Source organism: Daphnia magna, linkage group LG1 (genome assembly GCF_020631705.1).
Source record: "Daphnia magna isolate NIES linkage group LG1, ASM2063170v1.1, whole genome shotgun sequence".
Taxonomy (NCBI): Eukaryota; Metazoa; Arthropoda; class Branchiopoda; order Diplostraca; family Daphniidae; genus Daphnia; species Daphnia magna.
This window is the reverse complement of record NC_059182.1, coordinates 11,962,478-11,983,637: the sequence shown is the minus strand read 5'-3', so window position 1 is coordinate 11,983,637 and position 21,160 is coordinate 11,962,478. Positions and strand designations below refer to the sequence as shown.

The 21,160-nt window shown below is 38.5% G+C and overlaps 2 protein-coding genes across 5 annotated transcripts; one reads left to right on the top strand and one right to left on the bottom strand.

Moving 5' to 3' along the window:
- Positions 1–55: 55 nt before the first annotated feature.
- LOC116926389 (target of EGR1 protein 1) lies at positions 56–2,145 on the bottom strand. The gene is made up of 6 exons (XM_032933268.2): positions 1,914–2,145; positions 1,545–1,850; positions 1,212–1,474; positions 998–1,145; positions 506–932; positions 56–427 (listed from the first exon to the last, which is right to left on the bottom strand). The coding sequence occupies exons 1-6, from the start codon at positions 2,025–2,027 to the stop codon at positions 408–410; spliced, it is 1,278 nt and encodes a 425-aa protein (XP_032789159.2). The 5' UTR covers positions 2,028–2,145; the 3' UTR covers positions 56–407.
- A 418-nt stretch (positions 2,146–2,563) lies between these two features.
- Positions 2,564–20,632, top strand: LOC116915506 (probable inactive serine/threonine-protein kinase slob2). Of its 4 annotated transcripts, none has more exons than XM_032920668.2 (14): positions 6,702–7,269; positions 8,363–8,580; positions 12,487–12,761; positions 14,137–14,311; positions 14,499–14,643; positions 14,889–15,070; positions 15,543–15,649; positions 16,564–16,655; positions 16,767–16,886; positions 17,463–17,513; positions 17,606–17,625; positions 18,107–18,217; positions 19,011–19,407; positions 20,354–20,632. In XM_032920668.2, exons 1-14 carry the CDS (start codon positions 6,931–6,933, stop codon positions 20,507–20,509), a joined length of 2,388 nt encoding a protein of 795 aa, XP_032776559.2. In that variant the 5' UTR covers positions 6,702–6,930; the 3' UTR covers positions 20,510–20,632. The 4 variants fall into 4 exon arrangements, with proteins under 4 accessions (XP_045024202.1, XP_032776559.2, XP_045024201.1 ...); XM_045168266.1 differs by having other exon boundaries at positions 20,327–20,632; XM_045168267.1 differs by lacking the exons at positions 6,702–7,269; positions 8,363–8,580 and adding an exon at positions 2,564–3,753 and having other exon boundaries at positions 20,327–20,632.
- The last annotated feature ends 528 nt before the right edge of the window (positions 20,633–21,160 follow it).

Below are 21,160 nucleotides of genomic sequence, written 5' to 3'. Positions count from 1 at the left end.
ACACCGAATTCCGAAATACGTATTTTTCCCGGCTATCAAGTTTACCTTCCCGATTGCGAGGATAATGAGTAAAATTTAGTGTAACACAAATTTAAAGATGTAAGCATAAGTTGGTATTTCGAATATCACTTGTAGCCTACTCGCTTTACTTGATGAAGAGTCTGCCCGTGGCGTTTCGAATTCGAGGCGCCCCTTTTTTGTTTTTGTTTTTTTCCCTTCTTTTCAATTTATTCGCCGTTATTCGTCGCCCGGATTAGGTTTCCATAGGCAACTGGTTATGTGTAATTCGTTTAAATTTTAAACTTCTTTTGGTTTAAAACAACAATTTTTGAAAATTCTTTATGACGCAATTATCACATCGAGTAATAATTGACCCAAAGTAAGGTCTTCAAGGGAACAATGAGGTATTAGAAGTAATTTTTTTTCCCTATAAAAAATATGAAACACAATGCATATTGAACTTTAGTCATTGTCAACGTAAGAGCATTTTATTTAATTTACAAACCGGGAAACAGCCGTTCGTATTTCTCCAAATGAGACTTCGAACATTTGGAGAAGGCACTTTTTTGAATGACGAGAGGAAAGTCTTTGCCACTAAGACATACACGATTCCGAACATCAACAATTCGGTCCACAAGATTTTTCCAGCGAACCGCGTGGACGTTTTCTAGCGAAGTTGATGATCGCTGGGCTATAAAGGAAGCAAAACAGAAACCTGTCATAAAAGCGTCGTGACCAGCTCGATGTCCTCTGAAGCGTTCTTGGCGAGGAGACTCGATGATCGACATAACATGACTCGCTTCAAAGCTGACAACTTGGCTTTCATCCTTTCGTTTACGTTTCTTGGTTTTCTTTTGTTCTTCGAGTAGAACGGCACGATAGACGTCGTGCGATTTCTTGCAATTCGACGCACTGTTGCAAAAGCCATGATTCTGTGGATAAAAAATTTAACAATCAATATTAATTAATAAGATAATTTGTAAATGCCATCCATTACAATGTAATTTGTACAAATTTCCATGTCTTCTTCATGTTGTAATCGCGGAGAACAATCCCAAAAGTCGACAAAATCAGATTCTATTAATGTATGATTGCAGATCACATGAGGACGGCAGGAATTCTTCAGATTGATGTTCTTTACCTGGCTATTGAAAGCAGAAGACACATTTGAGTGGAAAATTCTGATTACTTTGTCTAGAAATTATACTCACTGGCTTCGGAATATATATTCTAAGAATGATGCGCTTGTTCTAAGCGAAAATTCGGCAACGAATTTTGTATCATAGATTCCACTGGGAAACATCATCTCTAAATCGGCAAGGAAAGACGAAAGTTTCGTCGGTAGATCAGCATAAAGATTTTGGTACAAGAAAACCAAATCTACGAGTCCATTGTGAAGAACAAGAGGAACTTTAGCTGAAACCATTACAGTAAATAGATCCCGCAGGTCCCATGTGTTTTTCTTTGATTTTCCCTAAAGATAATTAAGGCTTGTTGGCATGAGGAATAAGGGATTTATAATGAGAGATGTAAAAACCCTTCACCTTCACACTGGTGTCGTTTCCTCTATTATATGGGACACCTTGAGAATATTGCTTGTTGAAATCAAATCCATGAGTGACAAGAAACTGAAGAGCAGATGGTTCAACTAAAAAGTCTTCGGCACATAATGCCATGAAATTAAAAGTTTGTACACTAAAATTTAAAGTTTTTTCACACTCTGACAGTTTAAAGCAACTCAGCCCTAAAGAAATGATGGATCGTGTTTTGGCTACTTCACTTATGTTTTTGTAACGGTCATCAACAGCTTGGGAATTTATCAATTTTCTACTTCCCAGACCACTCAATTCCTAGTACACAAAAATATTGTTAACTGATAAAATCATTTAACCATAACCGACTTATCCACATACACAGTCAACAGCTATGAAAGACGCGTTTTGGATTGAACATACAATACTTGGCCAGACAAACTGCAAGTTATCCTTGTGAGCATCAAATACTGATACCATAAAACTTTCCTCCATATCAATGAAAGAATGCAATGAAAATTTTAAGGCTAAAAAGGTGTCGTTTTGAAAAATTGTTAGAACAGACCAAGCATTGAAAGTTTGAAACAAAAATAACGACAGACGACGGAAGGCCTCGTTGCCAGCCCGGGTATCGTACCTGAAAAAAAAAAATGAAATCTGAAAATGTAAAACCGGTTTATGTTAAATCAAAAGGGAGACACAGGGTGAAATTACGAAAAATTATAAATTTGTGTACGGGCCCAGAAAATTGGATTACGTTTCTGAATGCTTTTATTGTATTTACATCAATCCAGTAACACTATAGAAATAATTTTAAAAAATAGATTCGACGTAAAGTACGTAAGGCCATGGATATGTAAAGCAGTCAGGAGTTACATGTTCCCAAAGCAACGGGGAAGGCAACACGGTGGTTTGTGCTTGTAATCAACTACGCTCCGAGCTTAGTTAGTCGTGGCTAGCCGGTAACCATTGGGCTACAGTAGATTGCGTGGCTAACGGCAGAAGGAACGATATATCGGCGAATGGTTGCCTATTGACTTCGCATGATTCGGTTCCATCACACATGTTTCATGGACTGTCTTGGTCGCTGCCCTGCAGAATATCTTGTGTACTCAGTTTTTCGGCGTCAGTCGATAGTGAAACACAATGTCAATTTTTGGCTGTCCTATGCTGTTTGGTGTGTTGTATGTTTTACCTTTTTAGAAATGGTAAATTTTCTCACCGACTATTTGCTGTGTTCGTCCGTGATCATTAACGTTACACGAATTAAGTGCTACAAACCGCTGGTTACCGGGCTCCATTTTTACGGTGGTCTCTTTGGTGCGATAGCAGTTCGAAACTAAGAATTCTTCTTCATTTAACGACAATCAAGCGAACAGCAATGTTTCAAATTGTTTTACTCTAGAGATGAATGGGACGTGGCGCAAGCAATGTTTCTAAGACTCACGAGTGAGCCGCACTTGAAAACCACCTTATTACGATCTTTTGAATTTCGTTTCACCAATTTTCCACGTGAGGTGTTAGTTCTAAAAAAACCGTTACAAAGACAATCGTTTTTATGCCAGGTAAAAAAAATTATCGTATAATTCCCAAAAAATATTTTAGTTTAACGAAAAACTAGCTCAGCTTTGGAGTGTCGCATCGTAACCTTGACGACGGTTTGGCATCGATATACCCCGGTCGGTCTACGATCGAAGAATCCTTCCGGCGCACGCAATTTTGTTATACATTCAAGAAGACTCCAACAAATCTGACTAGAACTAGCCAAAAAACTGCCATTGATGTTGAAGTTGAACCTGTACTCGAAAAACACTGGCCGACCAGGTGATACCCGATCGGCAGTGACGGGTCATGATCGATTTGGTCATGTGGGAGCTCTCCGCTCTGCCAAAAGATCCTCCGTAAGACCTAGGTTCGCTCCGGTGCCCAAGTGGCGGATCCAAAAACAAGCCTTGTTGCGCCAGCAACCACAAACTGAACGATGGCGGCGATTTTCCGGAATAAGAGCCGATGATTACAAGCTTATCACCGATCAGCAAACATCATCGTCGAATAAAAAGCAAAATGGATACAAAGCAGACAACTCGCAAGGCCAAGGAAAGTCAGGATGGTTTTTTGTCGGAGTCGTTTGGCTACGTCAACTTCTAAAGCACATGCTTACTTGTGATAAAGATGCCTGTTCAGACCAATCGGACGAATCGCCGGAATATTTGATCCCTCAGTAAGTTCAATTTTTGGTTATTAAGCGTCATTAGTTAGCCGTGTTAACATGTTGAACAGAGGGGGAGCGTAAACATTATAGCTTTTAGAATTTTAAATTAATTAATTGTTTTGGGATGTTAATCTGATTTATTGTTAGCGTTTTCTCAGATAGTAGTTTTCTTGGGGAAATTTTTACATATAGTTTTGGTCCTAAAATCGAATGCACATAAATAACTGAGAAATTAAAGCGACACCTACAGATGAATAGTTTCGAATCTTAAATCAAAATTTGTGATTAATGCGAAAACTTTGAACCTCAATGCAAAAACTTCAAATTGTTTGGCAAATTGATAAATCGTGCCGGTAAATCCGGCCAAAATAAAAAAAAAATAATAATTCTGTATGAAATTGGTGTAAATATGCGCGAAGGCCGTACTTATGGTCACGCACTGTTCTATCGGTCAAAAGGGGCTGATGGAAAAGTAAATGTTGACGCAACATCATGCTGCTACTAGATGATTGGCCCATTTTCCATTTTCATCACAAGCATTAATCTTCCTTACAAAATCGCATAATTTCGCAAGACGAATGCATCGCCCAATCGCCTATCGTACTTTCCCCCTTTCGTCCTAAACACCGTCTTTATGCACGTACAACTGTTTTTTTCACGAAAAAGTGACTCACTAGCATAGGCGGATTTGACCGTTGATCTTTGAGATTTTGAGATTTGACATTTTTAACCCAAAACTTAAGACGATCACATCTAAATCCGGCTCTAGATATCTTAAGCCATATACATAAGCGGTACCAGTAAATTCAATCAAAGATTTGAAATGCTAAAACAAAATTTGGCATCCTGAACACCTCTTGGGCTGGACTGCCCAAACTTCAAAAACAAAAAAAAATCGATACGTTTAAGCCATGCATACAAACGATTAGAAATACGGTTATACCCTAGAGTAGGCTAGCCTACTCTTTGTATTCTGACAAGACACAACTGTGACACTGTCCGAATAATTTATTCGATTCCTCAGGAAAAAAAAAGAAAAAGAATCGTTCAGTTAGACTTTTTATTCTTTCTTGTCTATATGCAAGAAAGTGGTATAAACTTAAGTGCTGTTGAAATGGTGAAGAAAGAGACAACTAAACAATGGCTATATAATTCTTTTTTCTCGTGGTTTAGAGTCATATTAACGCTATTTGGGATAATCTTTTTCCCTATAGTGGTTATGTTCAGCAAACGACGACAAAGAATTATTATTTAATTAGTTGAGATGACTCTTACCATATTTTGGCTTCTTATTTTAACGAGGGTTCGTTAATCCAGTTAACGATGCAACCCAATCGATGGCTGTTAGCACTTACCTTCGGCAAAATAGTGAACGATTGACTTGTACAAACAGAGATTTTGGGGCCACATTGCTCTATTTTATACTGTTGAAATTGAACACGAAAAAGCAAAAAACTATACGTAGACCTATACGCAAAGAAAACTACGAAGACCACGTTATGTGATCCTGAATAATTAACTTAGGCTAGATAAAGATTATCAAGTTTAATATAATAGAAAGCCATAATCTGTTTGAAATTTCGCATTCCTGGGGCACCATGAAATACTGCGGGATTATCATACATTTTAACATATAACCTCCACCCTTCGTCAGTAACTGTTCCTAAGTTCCGTTTAAGTTGCAGATTGTCATGTATGAATTCTAACTAGTGCCGAGAAAGTAAACAATATGCGCCAAACACGCTTGGCTCTTCTTAGCTTCTATGAGGCGTCGGTCGCGATGACAAGATCTCGTTAATGGTCTATTAAGTTACGGTAAACAACCTTTTGCCTCCATGACGTGCTGGCCGGTCAATATAGGCTATACATTTACGTACAGTATATTAGAACAAGACACGTCTTATTTACAATAGATTATCTTTCCGGTGATGTTATACAATACTTCAAATGACGTCAAACGAAAAGCGCCCCGTTGTCATCAATAACCATGGCACCTATTTTTATTTCTGAATTCTGCGTGTGCTCCGCTGGTTTCTGCGTTGCATACACTCTCGATTCACTCTCAGTTGGGTCCCACAATAACTAGTGTCACACGAGTGATAATCGATAAGACAGCAATTTCCACGCGTCATTCTCAACGAAAGTGTCATCGGTTATCCTAGATTTCGTACAAAAACATCATATTTGGAGCTGAATTCAATCAAGTAGCAGCCCTTCTTTTATAAAAATTCTAAGATAAATTCTATAAATTATTTCATATAAAGAATCTACAAAAAATAAATTTATTTTTTACTTACTACTGAGCATCATACGCATATATGAAAGCCTCAAGAATACAATATATTCAATTTTTAAATTGTAAAAATTTCCCCTTTAAGAACAGTCGATTAATTAAGCAGAACGTCGTCTGTATTCTCCTGATCGCACTGATTTTTTATTTCAACTTGAATGTGAAATAATGAATGATTAAAACAGCAAATCTAAGTAGGTACATGTCACCATGATGATTAACAAGTTGAGCTGTCTGAAGAAGACATAGACGTTACTTTTTGGTCAGACAGTAGTCATTGCACTTCTATGGTGTTACGTCAAATGAAGCCGTATCGAAAACTGTTGTCCAGAAGGAACAATACGATAACAAGAGGTGACAGACTACGGCTAAAGCTTAAATTTGTATGCAAATCAATATTTTGTCGACAGCGCAACCGAATTATATCGACTCTACGTCAGCACACTGCAATTTTTACAAACAATCCTTAAACGAAGTGCCTTGCGCTAAGTTTACATACCTGCAGTGTACTACACATTGTATTAGGTACACATTGGAACACACGGGGAAAAACATTTCAAAGTTAACCTTTCCCCGACTTATACGGTCGGACCTGCGCAAGTCATCTGGATGCAAGTGGACCGTTAGGGTACTGTACCAGCGCAACGCTGCCACTCGGTTTCAGGCATTCAGTAATGAACTGGTGTGTCACCTGGCCAGTTCTTCGTGTTGTGTTACTGTACATATATTTGAGATTAAACTGTTTTGTTTTTTAAAGACTATTGGCATGTGGTTTAGTGCATCGCGAATTTAATTTCCCTCATTGACTAGAATTTGAAAAGTTGACCGATTATTACGTATTTATTTTCGTTGTTCAAGTGGTCGCCTTTGGCCGACCTGCACAATTCGTCTGCAACATGTTTAACATGTATCGGAGGCGTTTTTATAACGCCAAGGCCGGGGCGATGAATGGTGGTAGCTCGGAAGAGCTCGGCCACGATCGCTTCAATTACATGAATCCCAATGTAAATTACGACAAGTGGCCGCGACGGCTGCGTCCTAAGAAAAATTCACTCAAAGTGGAGCTCGAGGCCCCTGAAAGTCCACACTTGCTAGAAGCGGAAGGAGGCAGTCGAGAATTTGCTACGTTAGCAGAGGGCCACCAACGTCACTGTAACGGATCGCTTCGCGAACATCAGCGACTGCTGAGCTTGCGGTCCAGTCGTCATAAGTGTAGCCCGCGATGCAGAGTTAAAGTACATCCACGTAGTCTTATTTCTCAAATTATTGCGTTGATTTTGCATCAGTTTAGTTATCCGCTGTAGATTATCAAGCAGGATTCCTTTTCTTACAGAAATTTCAAATGCCGAATCCAAATTTGGGAAATGTTTCTTTGTATTTATCCAGACTTTTCATTACTGAATTTTTGGCAAGGATGATGGTAGAAGCTTAAGAAGACGGACGTTCAAAGAAGTCTTACGTTATATTTGCTCTCCGGAGGTGAAAGGATAGCGATGGAACGTAAAGCAGAATGCGTTGAAGGCAAATTAAAATACAATTTAAGACCATAGTATGAGGAATAATTACGGATTTGTGTTTTGCATATCAAATTTATACGTCAAGAGGTGCCCACTCATGCGTGCAAAGCGTTTACAGGGAAGCTTTCAGTAGTCAAGTATAAAAGCCTATTATCCGTTTGTTATTGTAGGGAAATATATTTTTGTGTTGGCAAATCTTCGTTGCATACGTTCATCGTCTAGTAGATACTCGGTCGGATTTGGTGGGTTTTAAGATCGGCTTTGTCCCTACTTGCCATAATTCAGTAATAAAAAAGCGCAGATGTTATTATATCGGCATCCGTTTCGCCACTGCACAACCTCGTTACTAATGAAATGGGCTTGTAACATTTTATTTTAACTTCAAAATGAATTGCAGTCAAGCATTTGCAAGTCGCACTGTGATGCTTGAATTGATCCCAGACGGTGGTATTTCAAAAGAAGATGAAGCTAGAAGCTATAGCGCTTGCATCATCGTCTCTTTTTGACGGTTTCTTATACCCGAAATAGCCTCACTTAACTCAATTGGGCAATGTTATTCTTGATGCTTTCAAAAGGGAAAGAGAGATTCGCTGCAATACCTTATTGCGTTTTTACAACAGCCATTCCTAATCTTCCTTGGTTGCGATGCGATTGGATAAATGCCTTTAAAAATAATTACTTGAAAAACAGTCAAAGAAAGCGTACAAGCAAGCTTTTGTGTCGTAATTCTCGATGTGCTTCCAACCTCGTTTTCTTAAAGAGCACTAATAGTTCGTTAATATTTATATTACGTTGATGGCCCACACACTAGAGCCCGAAGTCGTCCTCACAGAATTTGAGTACGGAGGCCTTGGTCAAGGTCTTCGCTTGCCTAGGAGTTCAAGAGAACGGACCAACCAGCTGCAACGGCACGTCACCGGTACTCTCTTCTTCCAGTGGCTGTGTCCTCGAGCGTGACAAGCTCAGAGGATGCCAGCTAAAACGACCAAAGAGGCTCAGCGTCTTCTCCGCTTCTCTTTCCTCCATCAGGTAGGCTTACATGCCGAGCATTAGGCAGGCACCAAAAATCCACATGAATTTAAATATTAAGAAAAGAGAAAAACAATAACAAATAAACAAGCAAGAGAACCATCAAGTTTTTTTCACCACTAAACGAGTTTGATAACCGTGAGTCCATTAAAGGGATAGGTTGATTGCCAACCTTATTGCTCTTCAGTAATGCGTGGTATAAATTATCCCTCACTGCGTTCCACTTCTCCCGGCTCTATTTGCCATGTTTACAAACGGGGAGAAAAAGGTTAAAGAGTGAACGTGAAAGGGAAACAAAATCAATACCATATATACTGTATATCAGCTTCCAGCAGTATCGAAGAAGTTGCCTTGTCCATCAACGATGCCATCAAAAGGCATTACGTATTTGACATTTTTCTATAGCTTGGCTATCGTAGGCTACTTGCATTATCGAAACCCGATCGAAACCCTTGCCCTATTTTTGGGTTCGAATATCTAAAAAAATTTGTTTTGTATTCTTCGTTTACCTTTTGAACTTTACCTGCCTCCCACCCCTTTTCATTTCCCGAGTCTATACCTATTTCACTTCCCGCTACTGTGCAAACTAGACTATGATTTGGACAAATTTGAGATAAACCTACATGTTGCCGATGTACTCTGAAACGTTGCTTGTTTTCACTGTGATTCAATAATTGGAAAGGATTGGAAATAATCCTATCGTGATAGAGATTGTGACGCAGAACTTGAAAATACGTCATCAGTGGTTTACTTTTATCCATCCGTACGTGTATACATGTATTGGGAAAAATGTCAGTTGCTGCTGTAGCTACTACGCTGTTAATCATCACGCACAGCAAACGTCCGTAGTGGATATCGTGTCGAAGATGCCTTGGCATCGTACCACCTCATAATTGAACTCCTTTTCGCTCTATAAACTGGCCTTTACGGCCAGCAGCCAATGCTGCGTTTCCATGCTACATGTCTTTGATGACATTATAGAGTAGTCATTATCCAATAACGTGATTACAAGTAGCCCGGATCCATATGGGTGTGTTGTGTTTTGGATACGAGGCCAATCGATGGCCTATATAGCTTCTCCGGCTATACATCTCTCTATTTTATTGGCCTTTTTCTTTTTCTTTCCTTTTTTTTTATCTGACATCTTTAGAGTTTACGTCATAATTTTGTCTAAAAGAAAGGAAGCAGTCTGATAAATTGAGGTTATCTTCATGTTAGCGGTTGCTCCACGGCAACTAAAATTTATGCATACAGTAGCCTATATTTTGTTTTTCAGTTATTTACCAAATGGATCTATTGAGTGAGGTACTGAGAAACCCTTTCGTGATTCATGTACATATATGTATCACCTGTACCATAATTCTTGAGGCAATGCGGGACGCATTGGGCTGGATATTGATGTTGACGCAACCTCTAGGCTAACTGTAACGAGATTACAAAAAACTTCTTCAAAAATCAATTCTCGAATTTGCTACTCGTTGTCCTTGTCCATGGTTTCTTTTACCTTTTGTCTTCTGTTTTCAAGACAGTAGTCATTGATCTCGAGTTCAAAATAATCGTTCGTACTGCAGCCAGCGAGTTGGCCGTCGCAGAGGCATAGTATAAGTCACCGGTGGCTATGTATTAGGCATCGAAACCCTAAGAAAGACAAGTGAGTTATCGTTTTGACAGCCTGCGCACACCAAAGAGGCAACACTAATGAATTAGTTACAGGTCATCAACGTCTACAGGCGCAAAGTTAGGCTGTCGTTATTTAGTAGGCAAACTTGAGAAGGTCTAGTGGTATTATTCTATCGAAGGGAGAAAAACGAGACTGTTATATAACTTTAGAAGATCAGCTAGATTTCAATCTTTAACATAAAAACAAATATAGAGTTATTGCTGTTCTAGATGTTGGGTTAATGAAGGATTAGATGTTCGACGAAACCCATATAATGGTTTGTAATGGATGTGTAGAAAACAAAGGAGAAAACAAAAAGCATTCATTGAGCTTCTGTTAGATTCTAGAGTAGGAACCCTTGTATAAAGCCTATTACGTAGACTACGAAGAATTGTTGAAGAAACAAGCAGCCGGCGAAAACAATGTTTTATTCTTTCTCTGTCTGATAGCCTAATCCATTTGGCTTGAACTCGTATTGATTTTTTATTTAAAGGAGATTCTCTTATTGGCTTTTACATTTCTTGAAAGGGGAAAACTAGTTGGAACAAGTTTCGACATAGTGGCCTACTATAGACTAACAAACCGACTGCATATAGTGCCTCTCTTTAGTTTATCATAACAGAGGTAAAAGATGTGGAAAGACAAAGATCTACAAAACCTCCCAGTAATCTGGTTTTCTATTAAGTCTATTCTATTAAGAGTTGTGACATGAGACAATGGTCTACATTTGCATTTTTGTTGTTGCAGATGCAATATGCAACAGATGCGTAGGCAAGCTAGCATATTTATTTCCCTATGGTGGTGTGTTAGAATTATAGAAGCCCTCCCTCCCTGACTCTCTTTTTGTTTTTATTCTCTGTATTGATTAGTATATTGACATTTGACCCTTTAAGTTTAAATCAATTTTCAAAGATACGAAGAATTTAGGTTAATACACATGACATACAAAAATGGGCACACAATAGAACTAAAGTAGAGAAAACGAGAAAAAAAAATCCTTATAAACGGATCACCTGCTTACCGCCTGGTGTGATTTGTCAAATCATTAAAAATCTTCTTTTTTTTTTTTTATAACGATAGAAATAAAAATAAAAAAATAAAATAAAATAAAACTAACGTTTTTATCCTGGTTAGGTTCTTTCGCTTTTGAACTTTATATACTATATACGCGCTCAAACAACAATCCATTGTTCTATCCGGATTGCCGCATAGAAAGCCCATGGTTTCTAAGCAACAGAAAAGAGATAAAAATAAGAATAAAAAACAAGCAGCAACGGGCGTGGATCACAGATCAGTGCATATAGATAAAAGATTTATTTTTTATTTTTGTATATATCGCATAAGGGATCGTGTGTGGATTTGGTGCCCTTAGAGAGAAAGTCTCGCCAGCTCACAATTTGTATACTTATGAATCCCGTAAGCGACCTGAGCAAAATGAGAAAGAGCAGATACTGGCCAAATAGAAAAAGATCAAAGAAATTGGTTATCAAGATGTCAAAGTATATATTAAATCCTGTCGGACATTAGGTGAATTCGCTTTTTGTGTTTTCGGGCCCCATTGATGAAAAAATGTTGCCAATTACATCGATCGAAGTTTCTATGGTCACAGACCGCGGGATGAAGGCAGTTTATGCCATGACTATAGGTGGATTAACAATTTCAGTTTTCTTTTTATTCTATTACGACAGCAGTGAGAATAAAATGCTGGGATTCAGGCAATTCTTGGAATAAATTAAATTGTATAATTTCGAACCATCAGAGGCATGAAGATAAGGAAGCTGATCGATTCTGTCCAATCTGTAGGGGTGCGCATTTACTATTATCATCTTCAACAGTAAATTTTTTGCAGTTCACAGCGAGTGTATCTCTTACGGAGGCCAGCCTTTCCTCATTCAGGAATGTACAGTGTCCGCTACACGCTAAATGCACTTTTTACTATAAGAATCGATGTGAGATGGGTTTCGTATTATTAAGAAGTAATCGGTCATGGTGTAGGCTACTTTTATAGCTCCAAAACAATTGAGTTACTGCAATATTCGCCTTTAACAATTCACGTCTAGCAACTGTTAATCAATTGCGTGCGTTACGCAGAAACCAAAGTCTTGTAATACGCTTTCCTCCAGCACAACACGCAACGTCTTCTTCAAGACGCGAGTCATAGAGAAATCTCAATATTGAACACACACAGAACGACTTTTTAAATCTCCTGTCATTCTGATGATCTTTTTGTGATAATTCTCGTACAGGTATTCGTACCGCACGAAAGAGAGTAACAGTAACGGTTCGACGGCGGTCGGCAGTGTGGTGGATGGTGAGGAACTGGCCGGCTGTCTTGGCGGATCTAGCGGAAATGGTGCAAATGATGGCAGTAGCGGAGCTGAATGCATCGAACTCTGTCAAATGGAAAGAAGGATGTCGAGAGCGAGAGGATCGGATATCAGAGAATTGGCTACCAACATCTGCCGTCAATACATTCGCTCTTCATCACGCTATCACTTGCTCGACCACTTAAAGGACATAGGTAAGATTGTTTGTAGACAAGTTGCTATGGTGACGATCGACACCGTTCAAAGCCATTTCCCGTTTTATTCTGCTGCACGTGCCAATCAATCAACGTAATGAAATACAGTGTGTAACTCACGTCAACCTACGAGTGGACTAAAAATAATGGTAGCAAAGTGTTTGGACAGAAAGTGCCCTCTATTCCAGCATAGGCCTACAGCATATTTGAAAGGAAATGGGTAGTGGATTCTGTTGTTGATTCTCCGATACTTGCGGTTTGAATTTATGATTATAAATGCCTGGTCTCTACGTAATAATGTCGTACTTGATTTTCACCTTTGTTTTTAGAAAATAATTGCGTGATAATGAAGTGACATTGAATGATTGCCTGTGGTTCCGCGGTTCCACACCGTGTTAGAATGTACTGTACGTACACACGAAGTCAAAACAACGCCCTTTTTTTTTTTACTGCGTTTCATTCTTTTTCTTTTTTTTTTCTCGTTTTATTTTGTGGGGCTTAAGGGTGGGGTTATCTATTTATAGATTATAACCTTTAACGGGGTAACCAGAACAACGACCTTTTCCTATTTACGAAGTCTTAATGAAATTGTTTCCGCACGCGTACGTTACCTGACAAAACAACATCTAGATTTACAGTCAATTCCAACACACAAAAAATTCATTTCCGCAATGACGAGATATAGCCAAACAGTCGCAATGGCTCTTACACAGATGAAAAATATTATTTTAAACATAAAGCAGCCCATGTTTTCGTTAGGGAATGAAATCTCTCTGAAAAAAAAATGCTCGGTCCTTCACAAAGGGATTTAATAACGATGTATGGTCTCCATTTTGCTTAGAGCGAATGATGGGTTGAAGGAAAATGAGGGCTTGTCCTAAAAATTGGTTGCAACCTTTCAAAAACCCATACTGATTCACGAAAGGAAATAGTAACTACATATATAGGCTATAATTATATTTGAAGTGAACCTTTGATGCTAAATCCAAGCTGCTTATTCGGGGATTGATGTTCTCAGTCAAGGATCTCAAAAGCTCCACCAAATTCGTTTTGTCGTTTCAAACCGTAAATAATGACTAAGAAATACACCGAAGTATTTGTTTTTTTTTCCCCGTTATTGAGAGCGCTCGAACTTCCAACCAAGAAAAACATTTTGTCACAGGGAATTGTATGCTGTTATTTCCTTCAAAGATATCGTAGATGCACCTAGCTCGTGACACGTATCAATGAAGCTGCAATTTTATTCTACGTTGTTATTATTCTCCACCCCGTTAAAAAAAAACAACAATAAATAAATAAATATTGCAACCTAGTATAAGCTTTATAGTAATTCAGCAACATGTATATATGTATGCCCTGTTGAATGTACATCTAGGATCAAGAATCGACAAGCAGTGGTTCATGATACGCGATGACTCGCTGAAAACGGAACGACTTTTGACTATAGTGCCACTGAGTGGATCACCCGGTTACGGTTGTGACGTCACTACAACTGATGCGGACGCAACCCGCAACGCCCTCATCGATCTCTTCACTGCTCTCCAACACCCGTAAGGCACCGTTTAATTATAAGGAAAATCTCTAAATAGATATTACTAACTGCAGTGTGTTCATTTGCATAGCCCGTTAAGTTTCAATTTCACATTTAGTATTTGGCTTAATTTTGAAATAATTTGTCTTGTCTCTTTGATTTTTCAAAAACGGTTCGTATCCCGAATTTTTCTGAACGATTCGCAGATACATCTATCCAGTTTTGGATGTGGATTTCGTTTATGGTTCCGTCGCGTCAACGAATTCACCTTTCTGCGAAGAGGCTAAACCAGTTCTCGTGGCCGTCTTTCCTTTTAATACCAAAGGATCACTCAAGGACCTCATCTACAGAGTAAAGCTCTCTCTCACCCACGTAGTCATATTACCCACTTATTTAAAGGGTTCCTCCCTCTCTGTTTTCAATGAGAAATTACCGCTTCTTATACGTACACATCTAAAGAAACGATCCACTTGTTTATGATTTATACGTTTACGTTTTATCAAGGGTCCAAGCTTCTCAGACATTTTGCAATACGGCGAAAGATTTCATATCTAAAACTATATTAACGCAATAAATTGGATGTTCTTTATTAACAGAGTCGCTGGCAAGATGATTGGGGTCAGAAATATTGTCAACGATCTGAGGGACTGCCTCTTCTTCAGGTTCAACGGTTGGGTCGGCAAATCCTAGAGGCCCTTCTCTTTCTCCAAGAGCGAGGCTTCCCTCCTTTCGGACATTTACATTCTGGAAATGTCATTATCCAAAACGGCGTGGCCAGGTATTTTCCATTTCTGTTTGATCGCACATACTTTTGAGAAAAGTAGGCGTCATAGCTCAGATTTTTCAGTTTCAAATTCACACTTGGTTAGCTCTGTGAAGAACGCGGTGTGTACTACAACGAACCAGGTGGAGGTTTCGCTCTCAATCTGCAAACTATTCTGCTGCCCAACTGACTTTCCTGATCCAATTTGCCAATTCACCTTTCCCACCTTCGCCTTTGTGTTGCTTGAGAATTTGCTACGATCCCCGTAGGTTTCTCGTTTCACCTACCGGTCCCAGACTTTTTCTACCCTGCAATCCCTGTTCCGAAACCCCACCATTACTTGTGTTTCCCCATACTATACGTCTATTAACGAGTGAACGCCTCCCGTTTTGCCCAGTTCCCAGCAAACAAAAAATCGATATCTTAGACTATAGGATAACTAAAAAGAAACAATAACAAAAACAAACAAAGTCAACTAAATAACCAGGTTGACGGGCTTCGAGAACACGCTGTTAGGATTTTCGTCTCGGATCCATCCTATGGTCAAGAGCATCTTGCCCGGCACACCCGCCGTCGTCGACACCATCTGTTTTGGTACTCTATACTTATTATTAAGCTATAGCTATAAGCTTGATTTCAGTTGCTTAGAGATTGAACTCTAATTTTATTGTCTCATCTCAGCGAAAACAAAACAGACGCCTTGATTTTTAATTGATTTTCTTGATCAAAGAGCTACATAATATAGGCCTATGGACCTTATAAACTATTTCAAATGGCTATATATAGACTTTCTTGCCTCTTTTTGTTTTATATCAATTAAATATGCCGTGATATTGCAAACCTCTCTGGGGGATATTAACTGCGTCGAACCGTGCAACCTATATACTATTACAGAATTATGCATTCTCTGATAACTGAGCCCGCTGACGTCATTGTTTGCATTTGATCTACATTATATATATTCGATATCGTTGTTGGCTTGCCTATAGTTCAACAGTGCCCTACTTATTCGTTAATGTATATATCTACCACATGTAAAGGCTACTTATATGCATCCGCATTATTTTTATAGCATATAGCCTATAGCAAGTCACCATTAGAAGGATTATCGCCCGAGTCTTATGAATAAATGTATAAAGGGCACGATGCATCAGCTTACTTTCAATATTGCCGTTGACAGCTCCCTCGAGGTATTGCTCAGAAGTATTAAGGGATGAGTAATGAGTAAGCACACAAAGAAAAAAGTTAAAAAGAAAAGGATAAAACCGAACAGTCACAGACTGATCTGGATATATATGCATATATTCGACGGCCGACTCTGTCGATAATCGATACAGACTATCTCATTTTATGTAGACTCTATTATGCTTGCGTCAGGCACTTAAACCAATAATAACTATAGCTTATTGATTTTCATTTTGTGTTTGTAGTTTTGATGTGCGTCAGTTTATAATCTTTTATTCAGAGGGTTCTTAATATTCTTTCTCTCTGGCTGACAAATTGAATAGGCCACGTCCTTTTTGAAATGTGCAGCGGATACGAACTGTACGCCCCGAAACCGACAGCTCGACATTTGGAGGATTTACAATCATATCCTCAGGTATATAGAAATTATTTCAAAATATTAAAACCCCAAGCAATAAGCAAATTTTAAACCAGCATCATTGTATACGCACTTACGGTGCCTTATGGGTTCATGTCTTTCAAACAGGTTATCGAAGTTTTGGATTACATTTTTAACAACCCTAGCGACGAATATCCAACGATCGGGAGCCTCGCTATTCTCGAGTTCTTCCGCAACATCGATCTCCGAGAAATGAGATGCTCGACGGTCATTCTCTCTTCTCTTACGCACCTGATTGAGCCCATTCAAGCTTTGGTTCAGCGTGTCTAATCTATATTTATCGAACGAGCTGGCAACTGGTTTGCCAATAACCAATAAGAATTTCGAAAACATTTATTTATTTATTTTTTTTTTTTTCAGATTATTTTTTTACAATTTAGATATTGTTTTCTTTTAAAAAAAGCGAAGAAAAGCGTAAAGAAAACAATTCCTCAGTCAGTCAGTATTATTGACGTACGTAATGATGACCATGTCTTGCTTACTCGTGCCCATTAATATAGATTGGAAACACATTAGTATCATTAAGTAAATAGGCAAAATGTCCCTTAAAGTTATTTAGAGTAGAATTTCAGTAAACTTGTAGAATTTGCAACGCCGACACCACTGTTTATTACGTTTGTTGTTTTCGATACAATAAAATTACGTTCATTAGTTTTGATCGTTTGTTGACAGATTTTGATAGAATTTATTGGACTGCATTTTCTTGCCTATTATTTTATGGTGCATTTTTTTTCCAGAATGTGTTGGATTAATTAAATGTATTATCTTTTCCCATTCAAACAGATTTACTACAACGCCAAGTTGACCAGTGCGGCCTTGAATCTTCTCGAACAGGTAATTGATGGCGATGTCGTGCTGACATGCTCTTCTAATTGGACTATGACAGCGGCTATCATTCTCTCATTGTTTTTTTTATGACATTGCAGGTGCAACAAAAACGACACAGGTAAATATGATGCCGATGTTCAAGTAAGAAAAAGACTAAAGAATTATCTGTAAACAACATACGGCCCACAGAGAAAACTAAATTTAACAATTATGAATGGGATGCACAACTTAATGAGTTCATTTGCACAATCACCTGAGTTCTGCACAAGTGTTTATGATATACCATAAGAGGGCGATGCCCGGTTCGTGTTTGGTTCTAATGAAAAGATTATAAACCAAAACTTAATAGCTTCGTGTTCGATATAGTAGCCATAATAATTCACTAACAATGTTGGGTAAGAACTGGATTTGACGAGTGATTGTGGAGTTATGCTAACACAGTATAAAACAAACATGCTGGTTGTAAAAGTATTTCGTTATTTCGGCTCTTGACTATTTTGACTTATAATGACTAGGCTTCCTTATAATGACAATTTTTTTTCTTTTGGTCTTGGTGATGTGGTTTTTTCGATACCTAATTCCTCTGGTCGGCCATAAAGGAAAGAGAAACTGTTATCGATGCAACCGAAATGCTATCGATATCACTCCGCACCGTCGCCAAAATTGGATTCAGCCTTTTCAACAACTGAAGTTCCTAGTTACAGTACGAGGTAACCACATTTTGGTATACATTTTTAAATTATAGACCGTATTATCAATAGCGTATAAAGCAATGCGTGACAAGGTACGTATATGTACTACAAAATCGATATCGTGACCTTTCACGCACAGCATATCCAGAATAACATCTTTCTCTGGTCAGAGAGCCCGAGGTAATGTTGTTCTATCGCAAAACGGATGACAGAATCAGAGGTTTTCAACTGTATACACATTGCGCTATTGTATAGGATTAGGATTATTCTACGTATTCACATTCGTCGTTTCGTGAGTCCTTGAACACACAGACGCATTTGTCATTACTATTTCGTAAACAAAATACTTGGATCTAGTTGCTAATAACTTTATTAAATTTAAAATGTCGCTATGTTGGCAATTACCAGACATACCAGCTTGAAAAAAAAAATCAATCAAATACCATTGAAATACGAATGGTTTCAAAACATTAGCCGATAACCACCGACGCGTAAACAGAAAATGGATTGCGACACCTTTAATCTCGTTAAGTGGCACCGTTTCTTTTTGAAAGGAAAAGTGAACATTTCTAAAGCAAACTTTATAACTAGAGAAATTCGACCCTATTATTTAACAGTTATGCAATTGCACTCGAGTTATTACGGTTCACAATGCGTTACAATAAAATGTATTTTTTAAAAAATATTTTTAAGGTTTCGACTGAATTTCTTTGAATATCACAATCTTGAATTTGCCTTATTTGAAATTCGTTGAAATTAGTTTGACTTATTATATCTTTTTGAACCGCCCATTTTTAAAATTCTCTTTCAGACAGATTGAAGTTTATTCAATCGAAGATAACAATCATCCAAATGTGGGGACAGAAGAAAACAACGTAAACGATTCCAACACATTACCGCAACAACGGAAGCCGCCGCATGATTTGCCAAATCAACCTGCTATTGATAATGAAAATCTAGAACTACAGGAAGAACAATGGAACAGCGGCGGTGATCTGATCCGGTCGCAGAGCATACGCTCCGGCTTGAAGTTGAATCTAAGCAATAACGTTCATCGCGGACACATGGTCCGCACTCGGTCCGCCGTGCCTACCAGTAGTATCTCACCGTCCATTATCTCCTCTCTCATTTCGCTCGAAGCATTTGGTGCCAACAAGGAAAAACGACAACATTCAACCGGCACGTGCAGCGCCAATGTCCAAGCACAAGTAAATTAATATTATTATCAACTTGCCTTCCATATATATTGTAGTTTATGAAGCCAGTTTCGAGTAATCCTGTCATGTACTTTTTCCGTTGTGCAAATCTAGTCAATGAGCGATTGTCAAGTGGGCTAACATATCAAGACACAATAGGGCGTATAAAATGAATTTTGCTTTTCTAAAAACATGCACAGTAGGCATTGGCTATTGGTTAGAGTGGATATGTTATTACATCTAGAGAAAAAGTAAAAGGCACAATGTTTAGTACTGCAGATGTAGCCTACACTGTTCCAATCCCGACCCTAGTGCAATAGTTTCCGTTTCATTTGATATTCAAATTTTAAATGGCGATCAAAATCGCGCACGTGTATGTAGACATTTACTTCTAAGCCACTTTTAAATGCAGCAGCAAGTGTTTGTGAACTGGGGAATTTTCTTCTTAGGCCGTGCAATAGATGGCAATAAAGAAAGACATCAACCGAAATCTTCTGCGTCACGAAGCATAAAGGGAAAATAAATAAGAATTGCAAACGGGGTAAATCAGTCGTGGAGATATACGCGGAACATTGAGGGGAACGTATGAATAATGCCAACTGCTTCCGCGTGAGAATTTCGTCAGGTGTATCAAGACGTATACAGTGAGAACCGACAGACATTTCGTTTGGCAATCGTTATGCGAAATATGAGGCATCAATTCGTAGACATGTGTGAAAAGAACGGGATGGTAAGCAAGACATTCGTGATGATGAAGCTAAGCAAATGTGCTCGGAGGCCGCTGATGTGCAGACACATTAATTAGGCAGGAAGGGATTCTCCTAAATATTAAAAACTGTCATTTCTTTAAATGAAATATTTTTTACGTAATTTGTATTGTATTGTAATTATTGCTTCACGTAATTTAATCAAACTACGTATGCATTTGCAGGCACTTACATTTCAAAATTTTCAACAGAATATTTATTGCTCGGATGACTCTTTTCAAACGCCACTCGAGTCACCTTGCGCCGAGCAAAAGCACTACTTTGACGTTGATCACGCAGAAGACCAGCCCTTGGTGATGGTGCTAACTCCGCCCGACGCCAGTGAATCTGTTCTCATCGAAGGTTGAGTCCACTTGCCAATAATAGCTAGCCTAATCTTTTATTGCATTTTCTTTTTTAAAATAAATAAAACTATATTGTGAGACGATTTCCGTTAGCTTCAAAATTACACCGCAGTCATTGATACACAATTTGTCTAATGTTCCATTCATTTGCTGGACATTTGCGTGAATTTACTATTAGGCAATAAAAAGAAAACGAAAGAATTTTGGTGTAAAGGGACGTTGACACTTGATAGTCTTGAAACGGTATCTACTATGGCAAGCAAGAAATGTCGACCCAAAGTCGTGATCAGTTTAATCCGAAAGATCAGCTGACAGACAGCATTCCGATGATTTGAACCGGAATTCCAGACTTCAGCACACTCGAAGTGAATACGAATAAACGAGTTTTTCGTTTGGTTTAAGTGCAAAAGCTGGCGTCGCGTTCACTTACCTTTTGTTTACTTAATTGAGTGGTCGTTGAAGGGTAAGCCCATTATCGCAAAGCTGCAAGCCTCTATAGGGCGCCCTAGCTTTTACACGGTGGGAAATCAGCTGTTTGCACTCCATCATTGTGTTGAAAATAACCGGAAAAAAAAAAATTTCCCAGCGTTGTTTCCAAATTTATTTCTATGGTCATGCGTATCCTGTACTTTCCTGATTTTTTTTTTGTCTCCT